The 19,062-nt window shown below is 49.1% G+C and overlaps 2 protein-coding genes, 1 long non-coding RNA gene and 1 other non-coding gene across 9 annotated transcripts in view; 3 read left to right on the top strand and 1 right to left on the bottom strand.

The window, feature by feature from the left end:
* The window catches only part of LRSAM1 (leucine rich repeat and sterile alpha motif containing 1), a 46,072-nt gene extending 31,442 nt beyond the window's left edge, over window positions 1–14,630 (bottom strand). For 5 of the 6 annotated variants that reach the window (XR_007478154.1, XM_033427161.2, XM_049711559.1 and 2 more), the window contains exons 1-10: window positions 14,495–14,630; window positions 13,960–14,191; window positions 12,220–12,323; window positions 11,864–11,920; window positions 11,312–11,356; window positions 9,805–9,882; window positions 8,359–8,427; window positions 6,508–6,592; window positions 5,397–5,518; window positions 4,383–4,473 (exon numbers count right to left, since the gene is read on the bottom strand). Coding sequence is in view for 5 of the 6 variants with exons in the window: in XM_033427161.2 (XP_033283052.2) it covers window positions 4,383–4,473; window positions 5,397–5,518; window positions 6,508–6,592; window positions 8,359–8,427; window positions 9,805–9,882; window positions 11,312–11,356; window positions 11,864–11,920; window positions 12,220–12,291 (619 nt within the window). In the remaining variant the exon portion in view is untranslated. The remainder of the gene's footprint in view (window positions 1–4,382; window positions 4,474–5,396; window positions 5,519–6,507; window positions 6,593–8,358; window positions 8,428–9,804; window positions 9,883–11,311; window positions 11,357–11,863; window positions 11,921–12,219; window positions 12,324–13,959; window positions 14,192–14,494) is intronic. The other variant, XM_033427162.2, reaches the window with a different exon arrangement.
* LOC125964872 (uncharacterized) lies at window positions 8,665–9,099 on the top strand. The gene is made up of 2 exons (XR_007478165.1): window positions 8,665–8,826; window positions 9,044–9,099. It is a non-coding gene; the product is annotated as an uncharacterized LOC125964872 (long non-coding RNA).
* Window positions 14,631–14,639: 9 nt separating the features above from the next.
* RPL12 (ribosomal protein L12) lies at window positions 14,640–18,550 on the top strand. Its single transcript, XM_004269199.4, has 7 exons — window positions 14,640–14,768; window positions 15,555–15,628; window positions 16,660–16,758; window positions 17,103–17,184; window positions 17,790–17,876; window positions 18,216–18,328; window positions 18,500–18,550. Exons 1-7 carry the CDS (start codon window positions 14,732–14,734, stop codon window positions 18,503–18,505), a joined length of 498 nt encoding a protein of 165 aa, XP_004269247.1. The 5' UTR covers window positions 14,640–14,731; the 3' UTR covers window positions 18,506–18,550.
* Window positions 17,574–17,703, top strand: LOC117201120 (small nucleolar RNA SNORA65). Its single transcript, XR_004483076.1, has one exon. It is a non-coding gene; the product is annotated as a small nucleolar RNA SNORA65 (small nucleolar RNA).
* Window positions 18,551–19,062: the final 512 nt, after the last annotated feature.

Raw genomic sequence — 19,062 nt, 5'->3', positions numbered from 1 at the left:
TATTTTTGGCTGCACTGGGTCTTCATTGCTGCATGTGGGCTTTCTCTCGTTGCAGTGAGTGGGGGCTACTCTTTGTTGTGGTACGTGGGCTTCTTATTGCGGTGGCTTCTCTTGTTGCAGAGCATGGGTTCTAGGCACAGGGGCTTTAGTAGCTGTGGCATCTGGGCTCTGTAGTTGTGGCTCGCGGGCTCTAGAGTGCAGGCTCAGTAGTTGTGGTGCACGGGCTTAGTTGCTCCATGGCATGTGGGATCTTCCCAGACCAGGGCTCGAACCCATGTCCCCTGCCTCGGCAGGTGGATTCTTAACCACTGTGCCACCAGCGAAGTCCTTCTTTGCAGTCTTAATTTGCATTTTTTAAAACAGATCTTTATCGGAGTATAATTGCTTCACAATACTGTGTTAGTTTCTGTTTTACAACAAAGTGAATCAGCCATATGCATACACATGTCCCCATATCCCCTCCCTCTTGAGCCTCCTTCCCATCCTTCTGATCCCACCCCTCTCGGCCATCACAAAGCACCCAGCCGATCTCCCTGTGCTATGCTGCTGCTTCCCACCAGCCAACTATTTTACATTCGGTAGTGTATATATGTCGATGCTACTCTCACTTCGTCCCAGCTTCACCCTCCCATCCCATGTCATCAAGTCCATTCTCTATGTCTACCTCTTTATTCCTGCCCTGCAACAAATAGGTTCATCAGTACCATTTTTTGTTTTTAGATTCCATATATATGCGTTAGCATACGGTATTTGTTTTTCTCTTTCTGACTTACTTCACGCTGTATGACAGACTACTCCATCCACCTCACTACAAATAACTCAATTTTGTTTCTTTTTATGGCTGAGAAATATTCCATTGTATATATGTGCCACATCTTCCTTATCCATTCATCTGTTGATGGACATTTAGGTTGGTTCCATGTCCTGGATATTGTAAATAGTGCTGCAATGAACATTGTGGTGCATGTCTTTTTGTGTGCGTGTGGTATGCGGGCCTCTCACTGTTGTGGCCTCTCCCGTTATGGAGATGCGGAGGCTCAGCAGCCATGGCTCACGGGCCTAGCCACTCCGTGGCATGTGGGATCTTCCTGGACCAGGGCACGAACCCTTGTCTCCTGCATCAGCAGGCAGACTCTCAACCACTGCACCACCAGGGAAGCCTGCATGTCTCTTTTTGAATTATGGTTTTCTCAGGGTATATGCCCAGTAGTGGGATTGCTGGGTCGTATGGTAGTTTTACTTTTAGTTTTTTAAGGAAACTCCATACTGTTTTCCATAGTGGTTGTATCAGTTTACATTCCCACCAACAGTGTAGGAGGGTTCCCTTTTCACCACACCCTTTCCAGCATTTATTGATTCTAGCTTTTTTGATAATGGCCATTCTGACCGGCATGAGGTGATACCTCATTGCAGTTTTGACTTGCATTTCTCTAACAATTAGTGATGTTGAGCATCTTTTCATGTGCCTCTTGGCCATCTGTATGTCTTCCTTGGTGAAATGTCTATTTAGGTCCTCCACCCATTTTTTTTTTAACATCTTTATTGGAGTATAATTGCTCTACAGAGGTGTGTTAGTTTCTGCTGTATAACAAAGTGAATCAGCTATACGTATACATACATCTCCATATCCCCTCCCTCTTGTTCTGCCCATTTTTTAACTGGATTGTTTGCTTTCTTGATATTGAGCTCCACAAGCTGTTTGTATATTTTGGAGATTAATCCTTTGTCTGTTGTTTCATTGGCAAATATTTTCTCCCATTCTGAGGGTTGTCTTTTTGTCTTGTTTATGGTTTCCTTTGCTGTGCAAAAGCTTTTAAGTTTAATTAAGTCCAATTTGTTTGTTTTTGTTTTTATTTCTGTTACTCTAGGAGGTGGGTCAAAAAAGACCTTGCTGTGGTTTATGTAAAGAGTGTTTTTCCTATGTTTTCCTCTAAGAGTTTTATAGTGTCTGGTCTTATATTTAAGTCTTTAATCCATTTGGAGTTTATTTATATTTAAGTCTTTAATCCATTTGGAGTTTATTTTCATGTACAGTGTTAGGTAGTGTTCTAATTTCATTCTTTTACATGTAAGCTGTCCAGTTCTCCCAGCACCACTTATTGAAGAGGCTGTCTTTTCTCCATTGTATGTTCTTGCCTCCTTTGTCATAAATTAGGTGCCCATATGTGTGTGGGTTTATCTCTGGGCATTCTATCCTGTACCATTGATCTATATTTCTGTTTTTGTGCCAGTACCATACTGTCTTGATTACTGTAGCTTTGTGGTATAGTTTGAAGTTGGGGGCCTGATTCCTCCAACTCCGTTTTTCTTTCTCAAGATTGCTTTGGCTATTCGGAGTCTTTTGTGTTTCCATACGAGTTGTAAGATTTTTTGTTCTAATTCTGTGAAGAATGCCATTGGTAGTTTGATAGGGATTTCACTGAATCTGTAGATTGCTTTGGGTAGTATAGTTATTTTCACAATGTTGATTCTTCCAATCCAAGAACATGGTATATTTCTCCATTTGTTCATGTCATCTTTGACTTCTTTCATCAGTGTTTTATAGTTTTCTGAGTACAAGTCTTTCGCCTCCGTAGGCAGGTTTATTCCTATTAGGCAGGTATTTTATTCTTTTTGTTGCAGTGGTAAATGGGAGTGTTTCCTTAATTTCTCTTTCTGATTTTTCGCTGTTGGTGTATAGGGATGCCAGAGATTTCTGTGCATTAATTTTGTATCCTGCAACCTCACCAAACTCATTGATTAGTTCTAGTAGTTTTCTGGTGGCATTTTTAGGATTCTCTATGTATAGTATCATGTCATCTGCAAACAGTGACAGTTTTACTTCTTCTTTTCCAATTTGGATTCCTTTTATTTCTTTTCCTTCTCTGACTGCTGTGGCTAGGACTTCCAAAACTATGTTGAATAAGAGTGGTGAGAGTGGACATCCTTGTCTTGTTCCTGATCTTAGTGGAAATGCTTTCAGTTTTTCACCATTGAGTATGATGCTTGTGGGTTTGTCGTATATGGCCTTTATTATGTTGAGATAGGTTCCCTCTATGCCCATTTTCTGGAGAGTTTTTATCATAAATGGGTGTTGAATTTTGTCAAAAGCTTTTTCTATATCTATTGAGATGATCATAAGGTTTTTATTCCTTAATTTGTTAATGTGGTGTATCACATTGACTGATCTGAGTATACTGAAGAATCCTTGCATCCCTGGGTTAATTTGCATCTTTTAAATTGACTAAAACGATGTTGAGCACTTTTTTCAGATACTATTGGCCCTCTGGATATTCTCTTCTATAAAATTCTGATTCAAGTCTTTTGACAACAGCTTTTCCTTATTGATCTGTAGGCGTTCTTTTTATCTCCTGGGAGTAAGTCCTTTGTTGGATATGTATGCATTGCAGATATCAACTTCAACTTTATGGCTTGCCTTTTCTTTCCCCATATGGTGTTTTTTGAAGAGGAGAAGTTTTTGATTTAATGAAATCTAATCTATCAGTCTTTTATGGTTAGTGCTGCCTGTCTAAGGAAGAGATTAGGTTAATGTTCTTTTTTTTTCCCACATGAATATCCAATTGATTCAGAATTGTTTATTGAAAAGACCTTTGCTTTTCTTTCTCATTGCTTTGCAATGGCACCTCTGTCATAAATCAGATGACCATATGTATGCAAGTCTTGGCCATGTTCTAAAATTTCCACAGGTGGACAAGAGCCCCTAATTAAGAACATCCAGGCTGACAGGAGGTAACTGGGTGTACTGCTTTCCCCTCCTGGCACCCAGTCCAGGGGTGGCCCTGGGTTCTAGCCACTCCTCCAAGTCCAACCCATGGTGGCCTCTCTCCTGGACGACCCCAATGACTTCCTAACTGGTCCCCGTCCTTGCTTCCTCCAATCCCTCCTCTTTACTGCAGCTGGAGTGGTCTTTGTAAAAAGCAAATCTGATCAAATCCCTCTCCTGTTTGATACCGGCCAGGTACCCTCTCCAGCCTCATCTGTTCCTCTCGCCTCTACTTTTGCACCCAGCCACTTGGCCTTCTCTCCATCATGCTTCCCACTCCCCCGCCCCTCCAGGCCCTGCAACATGCACCTCCTTCTGCCAGGAACATCCTTCTCTCTTTTCTAATCATCCCTCAGGTTTCAGTCGAGCCACTTTCTTGCAAAGACCTTCCCCGAGGGCCCAGCCTAAACCAGATGCCCGATTCTACTCTCTTGTAGCCACAATCGGTAATCGTACTTCCTTGTGTGCCGATCTGCTTTGCCTGTTTCTCCTGCCAGATCTGGAGAGCTCTGAGCAGGCAGGGACCGTGGCCACCCCCAGCCACCTGGTTGGCGCAGAGCAGTCCCAGGGGTCACATCTGGTGCTCCCTGAGTGAAGGAGGCAGGCTGCCTGGCTTTACCTTTGCAGAGGAACTGCTGAATGGCCTCAGTGCCGGCGCCGCACACCTCCTGTGGGGGGTAGACCATGGATGACGCGTCCAGGCTCAGAGTCTGCAGACACAAGGGGACCCCTTTTTATATGTCATTCACCTCACTGCTCAACGCGATCAAGATGTAAGGTCTTTAAAGAGGTAATCAAGTTTGAAACAAAGTCACCTGTCTGGGCCCTAATCCAGTATCAACTGGTGTCCTTAAAAGATGAAATTAGGACACAGACACATACTGAGGGAGGATGATGTGAGGACACAGGGAGAAGACAGCCGTCCACAAGCCAAGGAGAGAGGCCTCAGAAGAAACCAACCCTGCCGAGACCTTGATCTTGGACTTCCAACCTCCAGGAACGTGAGAGAAGAAAAGTCTATTGTTTAAGCTCCCCAGCCTGGGGTGCTCCGTTAGGGTAGCCCTGGGAGACTAACACAGTGTCCCCGGTGCTCACCTTCCCCTGCCCACTACCCCCTGCTCTGATGAATCTCAGTTTCTGCAGCTCCAAGCTGAGGCCACTCCCTCCCTGATGGCGCCCAGGCTGTTTATGCCCTGGACCCTCCAGGCACAGCAACTTCCAACCACATCAGCTTCCCTGCTCTTCCCTTAACGTGTCCTGGGCTTTCCCACCTCCTGCCTTTTCCCGAACTGTTTCCTCCACCTGGAATGCTCCCGTTACCTGTGTCTACTTCCCCAAAGCTTTTTCCTCTTTCAAGGTCTGGCTCAAATACCATGTCTTTCATAGAATGTTAATTAACCCCATCAGGACTTGGCATTATCTCTTCACTCCAGAAATCTGTTTTCCTGCCTCCATCATGGCAGCAAAAGTCACATAATTACAACGGTTCACACTTCAGGCTCTGTGAGGCCCTGAGGACGTTGAGACCTCTGTGACCCCAGCACCCTGTGACCAGGGCAGGCCTCCAGGAATGTGGGAAGGCAGCGGTGGGAAGGCCAGGTAGGACCCCAGGTGAGAACATCTCCCCACCTACCTCCAGGGTTCGAACGTGCGCCAGCATCTGCGGCAACCTCTGAATCTCGCTTTCACTGATGTCGAGGGTACGCAGGCTCCGAAGCTCCCCCAAGGTGTCTGGAAGCTCCTTCAGCCTGTTGTCTGGGGGGATCCCAATGGCACAGCTCAGCACCCCAAAACCCCTTCACCATCTTCCTGCCTGACTCCTGCGAGGACCCAGGGAGGAGGGTGCCCCCCTCTGAGCCTGGGGCACGTGCCAGGGCCTGTAACCTGAGGCTCCATAAGGAAAAACATGGCAGTGGAGTTTCAGTGACCTGGGTTCAAGTTCCCATTCCACCACTTAATCAGCTGAGTGACTGTGGAAAACTGACGACCTCCCTGGACCACAGTTTCCTCATCTGTAAAATGCGGATGGTAATACTATTTGGCCTCATAGGAATATTGAGGGATTCAATGAGATTATGCATATGAGGTGCTCAGCACAGTGCCCATCACATAGTAAGTGATTAGTAAGTTGGGTACCGTTATTTTTATCATTATTTATATGTTACAAACAGGTAAACTGGGGCATTCTGTACAGAAAGTGCTTAAGGCCAAAAAGAAATGAAAGAGTTGGGGGAGGCACGCATTAGAATCTCGGCCGTGTCACTATCGCACTGGGTGGTCTGGAGCAAGTCACTGCTCTCTGAGCCTCGTTTTCCTCATGTGTAAATTGGGGATAAGATCTCCGTCCTCTCCCTACCTCAGGGACTTGTCATGAGGCTCATGGCACCGCTGAATTTGGAGGTGCTCTTCAGTGGCGGGAAGCGCTATTCAGAATCACTCTCGCCCAGTCAGTCCACCACATTCTAAACACCAGTGACTGGGCCTCGGGGCCTAGCTGTCAACATCATCTGCCCTCCTCCCTGTGAGGCCCTGGCTCGGAGGAGTCACAGGAACCCTCCAGATGCCCTGTCTCTGGTTACCATGAAGACAGATGGACTAAACAGGAAGTCAGACAGTTTAGAGTGACACCTGGGGGCTGGCTGCCCTCGTGCTCAATGGTTCTCAGGAGGAGCACCCTGTGGATGCCGGTTGGGTCAGCCCAGAGCTGACCAAGGGTCACACGGACAGGGCTTCCTGGCCCCTACCTTTCACGTTGAGGGTCTGGAGCTGGATCAGGTTCCCAATGGAACGTGGGAGATACGTCAGTTGGTTCCTTTCCACATTCAAGACCTAAGAAAGAGGGGGAAATGGCGTGAGAACGCGCACACACAGACAACAGTGTCTACCCTGCTTCAGGCCAGGCATCATCTGGGCACCACACACACCTCTTTATCTCCTGACAGCCCTGTGAGGAAGATAAAGATTGTTATGATCAAATTTGAGAGATGGGAAAACTGAGGCTCAGAGCGGTGAAGTCATGTGTCCAGGAGGGCAAAGCCAGACTTTGAACCTAGTTCTTGCTGAGGTTGTATCATTTATATTGACCACAAAATAGCCAACAATGGTCCCACAATCAGGGCGGGAGGAAGAAGGGGACGAGCAGATTCAGGGATCCAGGTGAGGCAGCGTGTGTTGAGGCCTAGTTATCCCTGTGTTAGCAGAAGGAAGCTGAGCTGCATAAAGGCAATGGGGTCTGGCCAAGACTTCAAGGCCGGCAGCTGGTGGTGCCAAGATTGAAACCCGGGCTCGCTGGATCCCGAAGGCCACACTCCCTCCAGGATGTGGCATCATGAGATGAGCGAGGCTGACAGGATGACACACGAGGAAGCCATTAAAAATAGATACGATGGAAAGGGAAGCACGTTAAAAATAATGTGGCAGATGAATATTTGATGAAGCAAAGGATGGTTACGAGTTATTATCAGGTATCCAAAGGTTACAAAACAGCGAATGCAGCAATTCTACAAAAATATATACGTAAACAATTCCCCAAAGATCCTACACCCTGGTATTCACTGTGGCTCTCTCAGTGGGGCAGTTACTACTATTGAGCCACACGTTCTCCACGTGACCCTGGGCAAGTTACAGTCATCCCTCTGGACCCGTTCTCTCTTCTGTAAATGTGGTAACAGCACCCACCTCGCAGGGTAGTTCATTCAAGTCATCTTGAGTTTCCTCCACGTGGGAGGCAGTGCGCTAGGTGAGGACGCTGCCCGCACAGAGACGACAGTTCGGGAGGGGAGCCAGCTGAGCATAACTAGTGATTACAGACTGCAATCAGCGCTCTCAGGGAAATACGCGGGTTGAGACAGGCGAACAACGTGGATCCACCTGGACGGGGGCGTCGGGGAGGATTTGCAGGGACATTTGGGTTGAGACGGAGGAAGCGCTACTCGGGCAGAAGGAAGAGCCTTGTGGAGACGCCCTGCCGGCGGTGGGGCGCAGAGGGCCGGAGGGTTTTAGGAGATGAGTGCAGACAGTGGAGGGGAGAGAGAAGGAAAGGAGGCTGGGAAGACAGGAGGGCCCAGCGTACAGGGTCTGATGGGGCACAGTGAAGAGAAGGGATTTTAATCTGAGTGTGAAGGACGGCGCGGCTTCCTCTGTGAACCGGGGATGATGCTAACACCTGCCTCGCAGAGTGGCTGTGAGGAATCAATCAGCCGACAGCGCAAGCGCAACGCTTAGCTTGGAGCTGGCATGCAGGGAACGCTCCGTAAATGCAGGGGCTGCCGCTGACAAGGAGCAGAAGTGAGGCGGAGTGCTGAACTCATCATCTGGAAAAGGTAGACTCTCTGGGCGCTCTTTTCCTTTAAAGTTGCGGAAGCTCATGATGAAATCCCAAAAGCACATGCCAAAAACATGGTGGAGAGATGCCCACAGCCCAGACTGCTATGTTGACGCCATCACTGGGCATCTCAAGAGCAAAGGGGGAGGAGCCGGTGGCACCAAGTGCAGCCCTGGCTAGAAAGAGCGCGACCAGAACATTCCAGGTCTGTGTGGCTGCCATTTCTTACTTAGGTGGTCAGAGGTGGGTTTTCTGTTTCCTGAAGCCATACCTGGAGGGCTGTCAGCTGCCCTATATCATCAGGAAGGGCTGTCAGCTGATTATCATGAAGATCCAGAACCTGCGGAAGGGGAACAAGTTTAACACCTAGAAGTCACCAGCTGAGAAAGGCCCTCTGATTTCAGGCTCCGGAGAGACAAGGGTGAGGTTGGGCAGGGGTGCCCCACGCCTCTGGTGTTGAAAGCAGGAGCACCGACCCTTCCTCCCCAACTAAATGATCATTCCGTCTCATTTCCTTTCTAAAAGTATCATACCACTTCATTCTCTTATTTATCAAATATTTATTTTTACTGTTGAGTGAAAACAGCTAGCTATGAGAGAGTATGCATAGATATTCACGTTAAAAACGCCTCATGGTATAAATACATACTTGCCTAGTAAAATACTACCAAATATGCAATAAAACATTGATAGTAGTTCCCTAGAGTGTGAAATTGTATGTTTTTCCTTATGCTTAACTGTATTCCCTAATGTTTTTTTTTTTTCCTTCGGTACGCCGGCCTCTCACTGTTGTGGCCTCTCCCATTGCGGAGCACAGGCTCCGGACGCGCAGGCTCAGCGGCCATGGCTCACGGGCCCAGCCGCTCCACGGCACGTGGGATCCTCCCGGACCGGGACACGAACCCGCATACCCCGCATCGGCAGGTGGACTCTCAACCACTGCGCCATCAGGGAAGCCCTTCCCTAATGTTTTTAACAATGAAAATGAGCAAAAAACAGGAAATATATATATATATATATATGTGTGTGTGTGCACATACATACTATAAAATGCATATATATGAAATATATACATAAACATAAACGTTTTTTAATGTTATCTTTTTTCTGATTATAAAAATAATGCACGTTGGACCAGAAAAATGAAGAGAAGTAAAAACGACCCCTAATCCCTGCACACCATCAAGAGCCATAGAAACCACCTTGATGCCTGTGCTGCCGGTCTTTTCTCCCAGTGTGTATACCCACTGCCACAGCTTATGTTCCTGCGGAACCACCCTGGGGTCTCACCTCACATATACTGTGGCTATATCCCAGTCCTTGTCCTGCGGGAGCTGACGGTCAGGAGGGAGGTGCCCCAGCTCACCAAGCTTTCACGCACTGACCACACAACACCTGGTGTCTCTCCTATTCCTTCCTGTTTGGGCCCATTGGTCTCCCTGCTCTCTGCCAGCTCACTTGCTATGAGCTTATGGTTTGCCTTTCCACCTAGCTCCCTAAGGGCAGGGCCTGGGGCTGCTTCTCTCTGCAAGTGCACCCCACACAAAGCACAGACAAGGTGCCCGATAAACCATGCTGACTAAACCCCAGAGTCACCGTGACACTAGGCACGTCTGGCATAAACTCTGACAGAGGACGCGTGAAGGGAGCGGGGATGCTGGCTACCACCTGGAACACCACGCAGAGTCCCTGACGCCTGGGAGAAGGGCCCCAGTACCTTGACGGTGGCGAGACTCAGGAGGCTGCAGGATTTAGGAAGCAGGGAAGTGAGGTGATTCGTGTGGACAATCAACACCTGTGTGGAAAAGATTTTTGACATGTTAGGCTGAAGAAGAGCAGTAGGGAGGGAGGCTGGAGGCGGGGCAGCCAGCTCAGCTCAGGCTGCCAGCAGCCCCGCCCTGCCCGGTTCTCCGCTCTTGCAGATGTCACAAGGGATGTCTCCAAAAGTGGAACCAGACGACCTTAAAATCTGGTGTTTCCAGGGTGAAAGGGACCTTAGAGGTCTAATTCTACCTTCCATCCCGAGAAGGGATCCCCGTGCAGCTGACCTGATCTTAACCTCCCTCAGCTTCAGTATCTTCTTGTGGAAAACAGAGAATAATAAATTTCTGTCTGAGGGCTGCCATTGATGATTAACAAGCTAACAGACAAAAACCACTTAGCCCAGGGCTGGCATGTGGTCCAATCCGAGTCATCTATTGCTGTTTTTGTTAGGCGGCAACCCCTGCGTGGACACTGCCAGTGTCGAGGAGCTCACTACTCTGCTGGTATGGAACACATTTGACCTACCTTCATTTAGACACTTCATTCAGAATACTCTTACCTACCTGCATTCAAGTCTGCAATGCCTTTCTGAAAAATCATTCATTCCACTCTTAATCTCCCCTGGGTGACCAGAATGAAATGAGTGTAGTTTTTATTATTATTCAAATAAATAAATAAATAAATAAATAAATAAATTTATTTACTTATTTATTTTTGGCCGCATTGGGTCTTCGTTGCTACACGTGGGCTTTCTCTAGTTGTGTCAAGCGGGGGCTACTCTTCGTTGCAGTGCGTAGGCTTCTCATTGCGGTGGCTTCTCCTGCTACAGAGCATGGGCTCTAGGCACGTGGGCTTCAGTAGTTGTGGCTCGCCGACTCAGTAGTTATGGCTCACGGGCTCTAGAGCGCAGGCGCAGTAGTTGTGGTGCACGGGCTTAGGTGCTCCGCAGCATGTAGGATCTTCCCCGACCAGGGCCCGAACCCATGTCCCCTGCATTGGCAGGTGGATTCTTAACCACTGCGCCACCAGGGAAGTCCCGTAGTTTTTATTATTAATAACAATGCGGTTACTCAGTGTCTACTATGTGGCAGGCATTATACTTGGGGCATTTATCTCTCTTTCTACCTGCCTACATACCTCACTTGTAATTCTAATAAAAGCTCTGCGAGAGTAGAACTACGGATGTCTTCATTTCATATGTCTTCTCAGATGAAGAAACTGAGATGTAAGAGCCTAAGGAAGTTGCCCAATTCAGGAGGGGCAAAGCCAGGACTGCAAAGCCAGGGCAGCCTGATGCCAAAGCCTGCTCTCCTGTGAACACACCTGCTGCAGACTGAAAGGGTGCGATTCAGAGAGAAGGGGGATGTCTGTGCAAGGAAGACAACTCCTAGAATTCCCACCTGATTTCAAACAAGCAAACAAGCAATAAATAATTCTCTGAAAATGAAGATCTGTCTCACCTTCTTCTGCAGAACTTTGCATGTTGCAAAAGCCCCAAATGGAATCTAAGATAAGATAAAGAAGGATCAGTGCCTCCCCTCCTGCCAGTTTTTAACTTGTGTTCTGAGTGGCACACGCGTTGGGGAGAGACGGGGCAGGAGGTGAATAAGTCTAAGCCTGGGGAAAGCTGGGAGGAACGCTGCTCGGGTGGAAGCCCTCCCTTCCAATCAGCTATCGGGTGACTACCTGCCCACCCACCCACCTCACCCCCAACAGGAACGCTATGAGAGGCAAAAGAAAGATCTCTGGTGCTTGGCAGAGAATCCCAGGCTCTCCCAGTGCCCTAGGAATCCATGAGTACATTTTCTAGACTCTGTGACTCTTAAAGACTATGCTGAAGCCAGAAGATCATCTCAATTCTCTCGGACAAGAACAAAACCTAAGGAAACACCTCTTGACAGGAGCTTCTGGCCTTTTAAAAGCCTCAGTCCACATCTAGCTTTCCTAGGGACACGTGATCTAAGAAAGAAGGGCAGACAAAAATTCACAGGCAAACCACCACCCCAGTTTACCTCTGAGAGCTCACATTTAGAGATGTCAAGAATGTCATCTGCCCCAGCTTCTTTTGCCTAGGGATAAAAACAGTTAAAAAAAGAGGGTCCATCCTTCCAGAGTGGGCAAATCAGGCAAAGAGACATAGGATTAAGGGGCTTCAAGAGATCACAGACACCATCCGGTTCAACTAGTCCATTCTGAAGGTGGACCAATGATCTCTGCTTTAATGGGGCTTGAGGTCCAGCAGGGAAGAGCGTGAGCGAGTAATGAGAAGTGTGATCGGCTTATGGAGGGCAACTGCAGTGTGGAGCCCTGTTGCGTGGGGCAGAGGTGGTGATGGGGATGGGCTCAGAGGAAATCCATTTTCCCTCACCAGACACATCTGGTACTCCAGCCGCTTCCGAGCCTCCTCACTGGGTTTCCGCTTCCGGAAGAAGAGTGGCATCCTTCCTTTTTCCTAGAGCGATCTTCACAACACTAGGTCACAGGAGAGAAGTTAGGGCCTGGGGACTCTGTCACAGGTCCCCAACACCCAAGACAGGTAGCACAGTAACACAGAGCATGTAGCTGATCTGCGGGACTATAAGTTCCTTGTGGGCAGGGGCTGTGTCCATCTTGACCATCAGTCCGTGCCCTGAGCCTGGCACAGCAGGTGCTCAACACTCTGTTCTTTGTTGACTAAAAATAAGCAGCAGTATGTGGAAAGAGCGCAACAGCAAGCCAGATGACCTGGGTTTGAGCCCACATTTGCCCCTGACCCACTGTGAGACCCTGGCATACCCTTTCCCCATTCTGGGCCCCCATCTCTCCTCCATGTTAGACAAGGGGGTTGACTTGGAGAAGTTTCCTCAGGTCCTTCCCAAGGATGCTCCTTGAGAACTCTAACAGACTTGGCTGATGAATCCCTTGTAGGCCCTGAAAGACTATCAGAGTGGCATCAGCAAACCAAACACTGCATGGCTTTAGCCAGCACTGACCTTGACCCTGGGGAACTCAACTACATCATAACCAAAGAGATTTCGGAGCTAAATAAAAGCTCAACAGCAATCCTCAGGCATCTTGCCACTCTCACAGTTATTATTCCATTTGATTCTCACCACAGCGTTCTTTCTAGTAACAAAACGGATGCTCATCAAGTTCAGCGATCGGGTTATACAGCCTGGATCGCAGCAAAACCAGCCTGGAACTCTGCTCTTTCAAGTCCCGATCCTGTGGCGTCTGCCCAACTCCTTGGTGCTTCAGTAACTTAGCACACATTAAGTATACCGTCCTGAACTCAGAAGCCAGGTGCTCACTGCCTGCCTGGTACCAGAAAATATCAGATTTGATATGGGACAGCAATGGGCCAGGAAGTAACCATACAGGGAAGCTTATGGTTAACAGCATGGGCTTTGGGATGAAATAGAATTTTTTTTCTTTTTTTGTTTTTTCTTTGTTTAACTGGTTTTAAATCCCAGATCTGTCACCCATCAACCATGTCCCCTTGGTTCACCTCTCTGAGCCTCAGTCTCCTCATCTGTAAAGTGTGAGTAATGTTACCAACACTTGGTTCTATTTGGATCCAGTGATTTCCATATTTGCAAAGCCCATAGCACAGTACCTGGCACATGATGAGTGCCCAATAAATGTTAACCACGTAGCACCACACATCTAACAAACATTTATTCAGGGCCTACTACAGCTGAAGGATCTAGGGAGAAAGGGGCCAGGGAGAAGATGCAGTTGAAGAAGACACACACCCATTCCTCAAGGGGCGGCGTAGAGATCACAGGTCCCTGCCTATAGAGGTGAAGGCTGTCTGGGGAGCTGGCCAAGCCTGCAGAGCTGGCTCAGGCTCCTCTTGTCACCCCACCTGTCTGCAGGGATGGGGAATGATCTAAAAACAGCCCTCCCCATCTCTCCCTGATGACCAGCTCTTATCCGCCTGCTTCCCAATGACTAACTTTCCCTCACTTCCTCCCCAACGGCCACCTCTCCTCCATTCCCCCTAGAAGATCAGCTCTTCCCGACCTGCTCCCGGATGTCCACGCCTCATGCATCCCCTCCCCCGACGTCCAGCCCAGATAGGAAGAGCCACACCCTCCTCCCCTGGCTGGGGTGGGCAGTGCCCAACCTTGCTTTGCGGATACACAGGTCTCCGACGTTCGTTCCCTCTGGTGGACCTCAAGGCAGGCCGATCACTCGCAGGTCTTGGTCATGGACGCCGGGTGACAGACTACCCGGCACGGGCCCGGCGGAGCCACAGTCTGCTCTCCTCCAAACGCAGGAACTGGGGACCAAAACTCAGAATCTCCGAAAGTCATGCAGACCAGGATGACGAAGTCTGAGACCGAAGACCGCAGAATCTTAGAATTAAGAGTTGGACCGGATTTAGACTCTAATAAAATTGTTTTAATAGCTAAAATGCCCACATCACGAGGGAATTAGAAGGGGGTAGGGGATTGCCGTGGTCGTGGGGTCTCGGAACGCTGGTGCGGACCCGCAGGAGAGAGGCGGGGTTCTGGGATAGAATGACAGGAACTATGGGGTGACCCTCAGGGAGAATGGGCAGCAACGGAGCCTGAGATCTCGGGAGCAGCGCTCTGTTGTCTGCCTCCCCCGGGAGAACTGCCCCGAACCCCGCTTCAGAACCCCTAGCTGCAGCTCACCGCGGTGCCTCCTTCTCCAGCCTTCAGCCTTAGGTGCCTGCCCACAAGCAATATGGCACCAAGGGCGTCGCTGCAAGATGGGCGGAGACGGCAGTTCTCGCGAGAGCCGCGCTTTCAGGACTTTAACTGGCGCAAGTGCCCCACCTTCCGGTCTTTCGGTTTTCGGCTCGGAGGCTAAGGTGCAACTTTCTTCGGTCGTCCCGAATCCGGGTTCATCCGACACCAGCCGCCTCCACCATGCCGCCTAAGTTCGACCCCAACGAGATCAAAGTCGGTGCGTGCTTTAGATGTGGCCGGGGCTTCGGGATGGCGCATCCCTCCCCGCGTTCCGTCCGGCTTGCGGCCTCCGCCGCAATTGCCTTTCCCACGGCGGGTTTTAGAGCCGCTGCCCCCTAGAGGTTGGCCCTCTGGTGCTGCGTTCGGGGCGCTGTGTGGTCCTGGCCGACCCGCTTTCTGGGCCTCAGCTTCCCCACGTGTAGATGGGGGAGCAGGACCGGACGACCTGTGGCGGCTTTGCAGCCCCCACCCTTAGGGTAAGGTTTGTCTCCGGGCACGTCCCCCTAGGCTGCGTTGGCCGGCGTCCGGGGCTTCCTCCACGCCGGCGCGGTGTGGGCCTCTGCAGCGGTAGCCAAGCGGAAGGCCGCTGTCCCACGTGGCGCTTGGAGCGGTCCACGTCTTGCGGGGAGGGGTGTCCTGCCTCGCTCCCCCCGAGGTTCTTGGGGCTGTGTGTTTTTTTTTTTTTTTATTTTGCCGTACGCGGGCCTCCCACTGTTGTGGCCTTTCTCGTTGCGGAGAACAGGCTCCGGACGCGCAGGCTCAGCAGCCATGACTCACGGGCCTAGCCGCTCTGCGGCATGTGGGATCTTCCCGGACCGGGGCACGAACCCATGTCCCCTGCATCGGCAGGCGGACTCTCAACCACTGCGCCACCAGGGAAGCCCTCTTGGGGCTGTTTTGAGAAGAGGCAGAAGGTGGTGTGGCCAGGCACGGAAAGATGCGTTGGGAGGGCTGTGACGTGGGGGCTCCCCTTGCGGAGGCTCTGATCCTTTCTTTCTCCCAGTGTACCTGAGGTGCACCGGTGGGGAAGTCGGTGCCACGTCTGCCCTGGCCCCCAAGATTGGCCCCCTGGGTCTGGTAAGTCATCCTTGTGGAGGGGCGCTTTTTGTATGCGGAGAGCAGAGTTCGACTCTGGCTTGTGCAAACACGATTGTGTCTGAGGTGTCCCTGACAGTGAGCGATTGCCATCCCTAGCTAGGCCTGAACTGGTACTAGCCGTCACAGAAAGGTTGTAGGTAAAGATGGAACCTGGTACCTTGAACCTGTAACTTTCCAGTGCCTCTTAGCTGCTGTTCTTTGTGTCCCTGAGAGACGGGATAGAGGAGGTTTTTGAAGTCAAGAGTGGCTTAGTGACACTGCATTGCCTACTTGGCCTGTTTCCTAGGGAGATGGGCATAATGGCTGCTGGGAAGATAAAATGGGGTGTGACATGAAGATCTCGGTGAATGTTACAGTAGCTTGTATAAACAACTCTGCTCTGAAGCTACTGGTTAATATGATTAGCTTTACTTAGACTCAGACTTATTTACCTGCTTTTTCCTCCATTTTATACTCTTTACTGAACTTCCTTTTTCATGAATATAATCAGGCCTTTATTCCTTGAGCAGTGGTCTCCTGTCTGAAAAGCTCTCCCACCATGGTTTTGCTTAAGCAGTGTCCTCATTACTCTTCCTTGTCCCTTAGCTCAGCTGGCACTCACTGGACATCTCTCCTGTTTAGGGAATTGTAAAGGGGCAAATGCCCAGACCTCATCCCCACAGATTGACTAGGGTTGGTCAGACACAAGGACCTGGTGCCTTTAAAGAGACCCCCGGTGATTCAGATGTAAGAGAGTTGAAAATTACCACATAGGTCCTTAGGAGAGGGTAGGTAGATAAGGGCCCTGGTCCCATTGTGGCCTTGAACCTGCAGTTTACAGCCCTGGACCAACTAAACCTGCAGCCTCAGTTTTCCAGTTTAGTATGGTGATAGCCGTGCCTCAATTGGGCAGGCAAAGTTAAACGTGTTTCAAACAGCTTGCTTGTGCTGCCAAGTGAGGAGGACCGGGCAGATTTCCAGACTGCTTCCATGTGGGGCCTGGTGTGATCATATACCTTTTATTTCTGCAGTCTCCAAAAAAAGTTGGTGATGACATCGCCAAGGCAACTGGTGATTGGAAGGGTCTGAGGATTACAGTGAAACTGACCATTCAGAACCGACAGGCCCAGGTACTTGGTTTGAGGGAGGGCAGAGGTAGGGATTGCTGGGAGGAAGGTTTTTTGCTGACATGGTCACCTGCCACCAGTGGTGAGGTAAGAGCAATTTTATCTGTGGGGAAGGCTTTTGAGAGCATGGGTCAGATATTAACTCTTCTCACTTTTGAGACACTGGGTAAATCACTTATGTTTGCTGGGGTAGGACGTGTTTCAGGTTGTGAAAATTAACCTGAATGTACAGTAAATGTGGCATCTGGCCCCATGGATTCTGAGAGCCAAGGTGCATGGTAGTATTAGTTGTTCTCATTGGAGGGTGGGGTAGGGTATGTTGTTCCCATTGAGAATCTCTTCTGCAGATTGAGGTGGTACCTTCTGCCTCTGCCCTGATCATCAAAGCCCTCAAGGAACCGCCAAGAGACAGAAAGAAGCAGAAAAACAGTGAGTGGCTTTTTCCCTGGTAGTATGTGAGTGGTATTGTGTGCCCAGTGTTTGATACACAGCTGCACGTGCTCCCTTTAATGAAACCTAGGGATGGCACAGGTATTTGTTAAGCTGTTACAGAGCTAGGCACTGCCAAGAAGTGCCATGTGGCTCTCCCCAATCCCTGGTGTGGAACAGATCCCACTCAATACTTGCAGGAGGGACATGTTCAGGCAGGGTGAAGAAACTTACGATAACCAGTAATCAAGAAAGAGCAGCTTCTTAGCTGGATGACAGACCCTATGGACAGCTTTAATCAACCTCAGTCACTTCAGCATGTTTTTTCTCCTCTTCAAAACAGTCCTTTCCACTTAAGGTTAGCAAAGACTTGACTTTGTCCCTAGCCACCCGCCACTGCACCTGACCAGTTTTCTTTTGGCTGGTGCAATCCAGTGGTGAGCTGATACTAAACCCCAGCTTAGGAAACAGGGTTGTTCTTCATGTGGATGACTCTGTGCCGAAAGCATGGGAACAGGTTAGAAATGGATGAGGGAGGACTGACTGGTCTGCTCTGCTCTGGCCTCAGGTGGTAAAAAGCTTTTGCTGTTTTTTATTTTCTGCAGTTAAGCACAGTGGAAACATCACTTTTGATGAGATTGTCAGCATTGCCCGACAGATGCGGCATAGATCTTTAGCTAGAGAACTCTCTGGTAAGAACAGAACAGTATGGGGCTGCCTTAAATTGTCACGCAAGATGTATTCACTTAGTGGCATTTTCCCACTTAGAGGGGACTTTATTCTGTAAGACCTGAAATTGGGGTGCGGTGTCTTTCTGGGTTTGGAAGAATCTGGGTATCATAGGACCTGTGGACATTTTTGCATTCAGAGCTTTTAAATATATGGAGCTATGAATTTTGGATTAGGGGAGCAGTGATGATTATTCCTGTATTCCATAAAAGTTTTTCCTCTCCTTGCCTGTATTTCCCCACTGGTATCTGAGGATTGTGAGGGACGACAGGCCCTCTGATTCTACCTTTTCTTAATTATAGGAACCATTAAAGAGATCCTGGGGACCGCCCAGTCTGTGGGCTGCAATGTTGATGGCCGCCACCCTCACGACATCATAGATGACATCAACAGTGGTGCAGTGGAATGTCCAGCTGTAAGTGACTTATGCATTGATTTGCTTAAAATTAGGGTGAAAACTGGAGGGGAAGCTAATGTATCCTTGGGGAAAAGGTGGAAAATTCTGTAAGTGCTCAATAGTGGGGTTGGGAGATAAGGTTTTTTGGTCCTATTACTGAGAGGGTTTTTTTTTTTTTCTTTTCCACAGAGTTAAGAACTGCAAAGAAAAATAATAAAGGGTTATTTGACAAGCAGTGGACTTTCTGATGTGGCCTCTTCCTTGGGGGAGCCTAGGCTTTGTGGTCAAATGGTGGTCATTGAGGCCAGGGTGACAGAATCTGGGGATGAAGCAGCAATCTGTGGACAACACATTTCTGTCCTGTATGGGACTAGCTCAGAAGATACCTAGAAAGGAAGTCTGCTTTTTGGAGACACATTCATGGAGCTCCTCAAGATAAAGTTCTTGGTCAGAAAGAAAACTTGGGGAATTAAACATAATAAACACCCAGGAAAGAAGCTCTTCATCCCAAACCAGTTTAATCATTTGGTGGGTTCTGGGCCCAGGGCCCATGATTCAAGGCTTTGCTCTCCATTCCAGTGTACAGCTGTGGTTCAGAACCACTGATGGGACAACCAAAGAACCTGACCTTTATGAGTCCTCTTCTGTAGTTAATTAGCAGCTCCTAGACCTACCCTGGTTTGCTTTAAACCAGTCACAGACTATTTTCTAATGAACGCTTTCACCTTTCCTAAGCCTCTCCCTTGTCTTTT

The sequence above is a fragment of the Orcinus orca genome, chromosome 6 (assembly GCF_937001465.1).
Source record: "Orcinus orca chromosome 6, mOrcOrc1.1, whole genome shotgun sequence".
NCBI classification, from domain to species: Eukaryota; Metazoa; Chordata; class Mammalia; order Artiodactyla; family Delphinidae; genus Orcinus; species Orcinus orca.
Note: the sequence above shows the minus strand (reverse complement) of the source record. Positions and strands in the feature narration are given on the sequence as shown.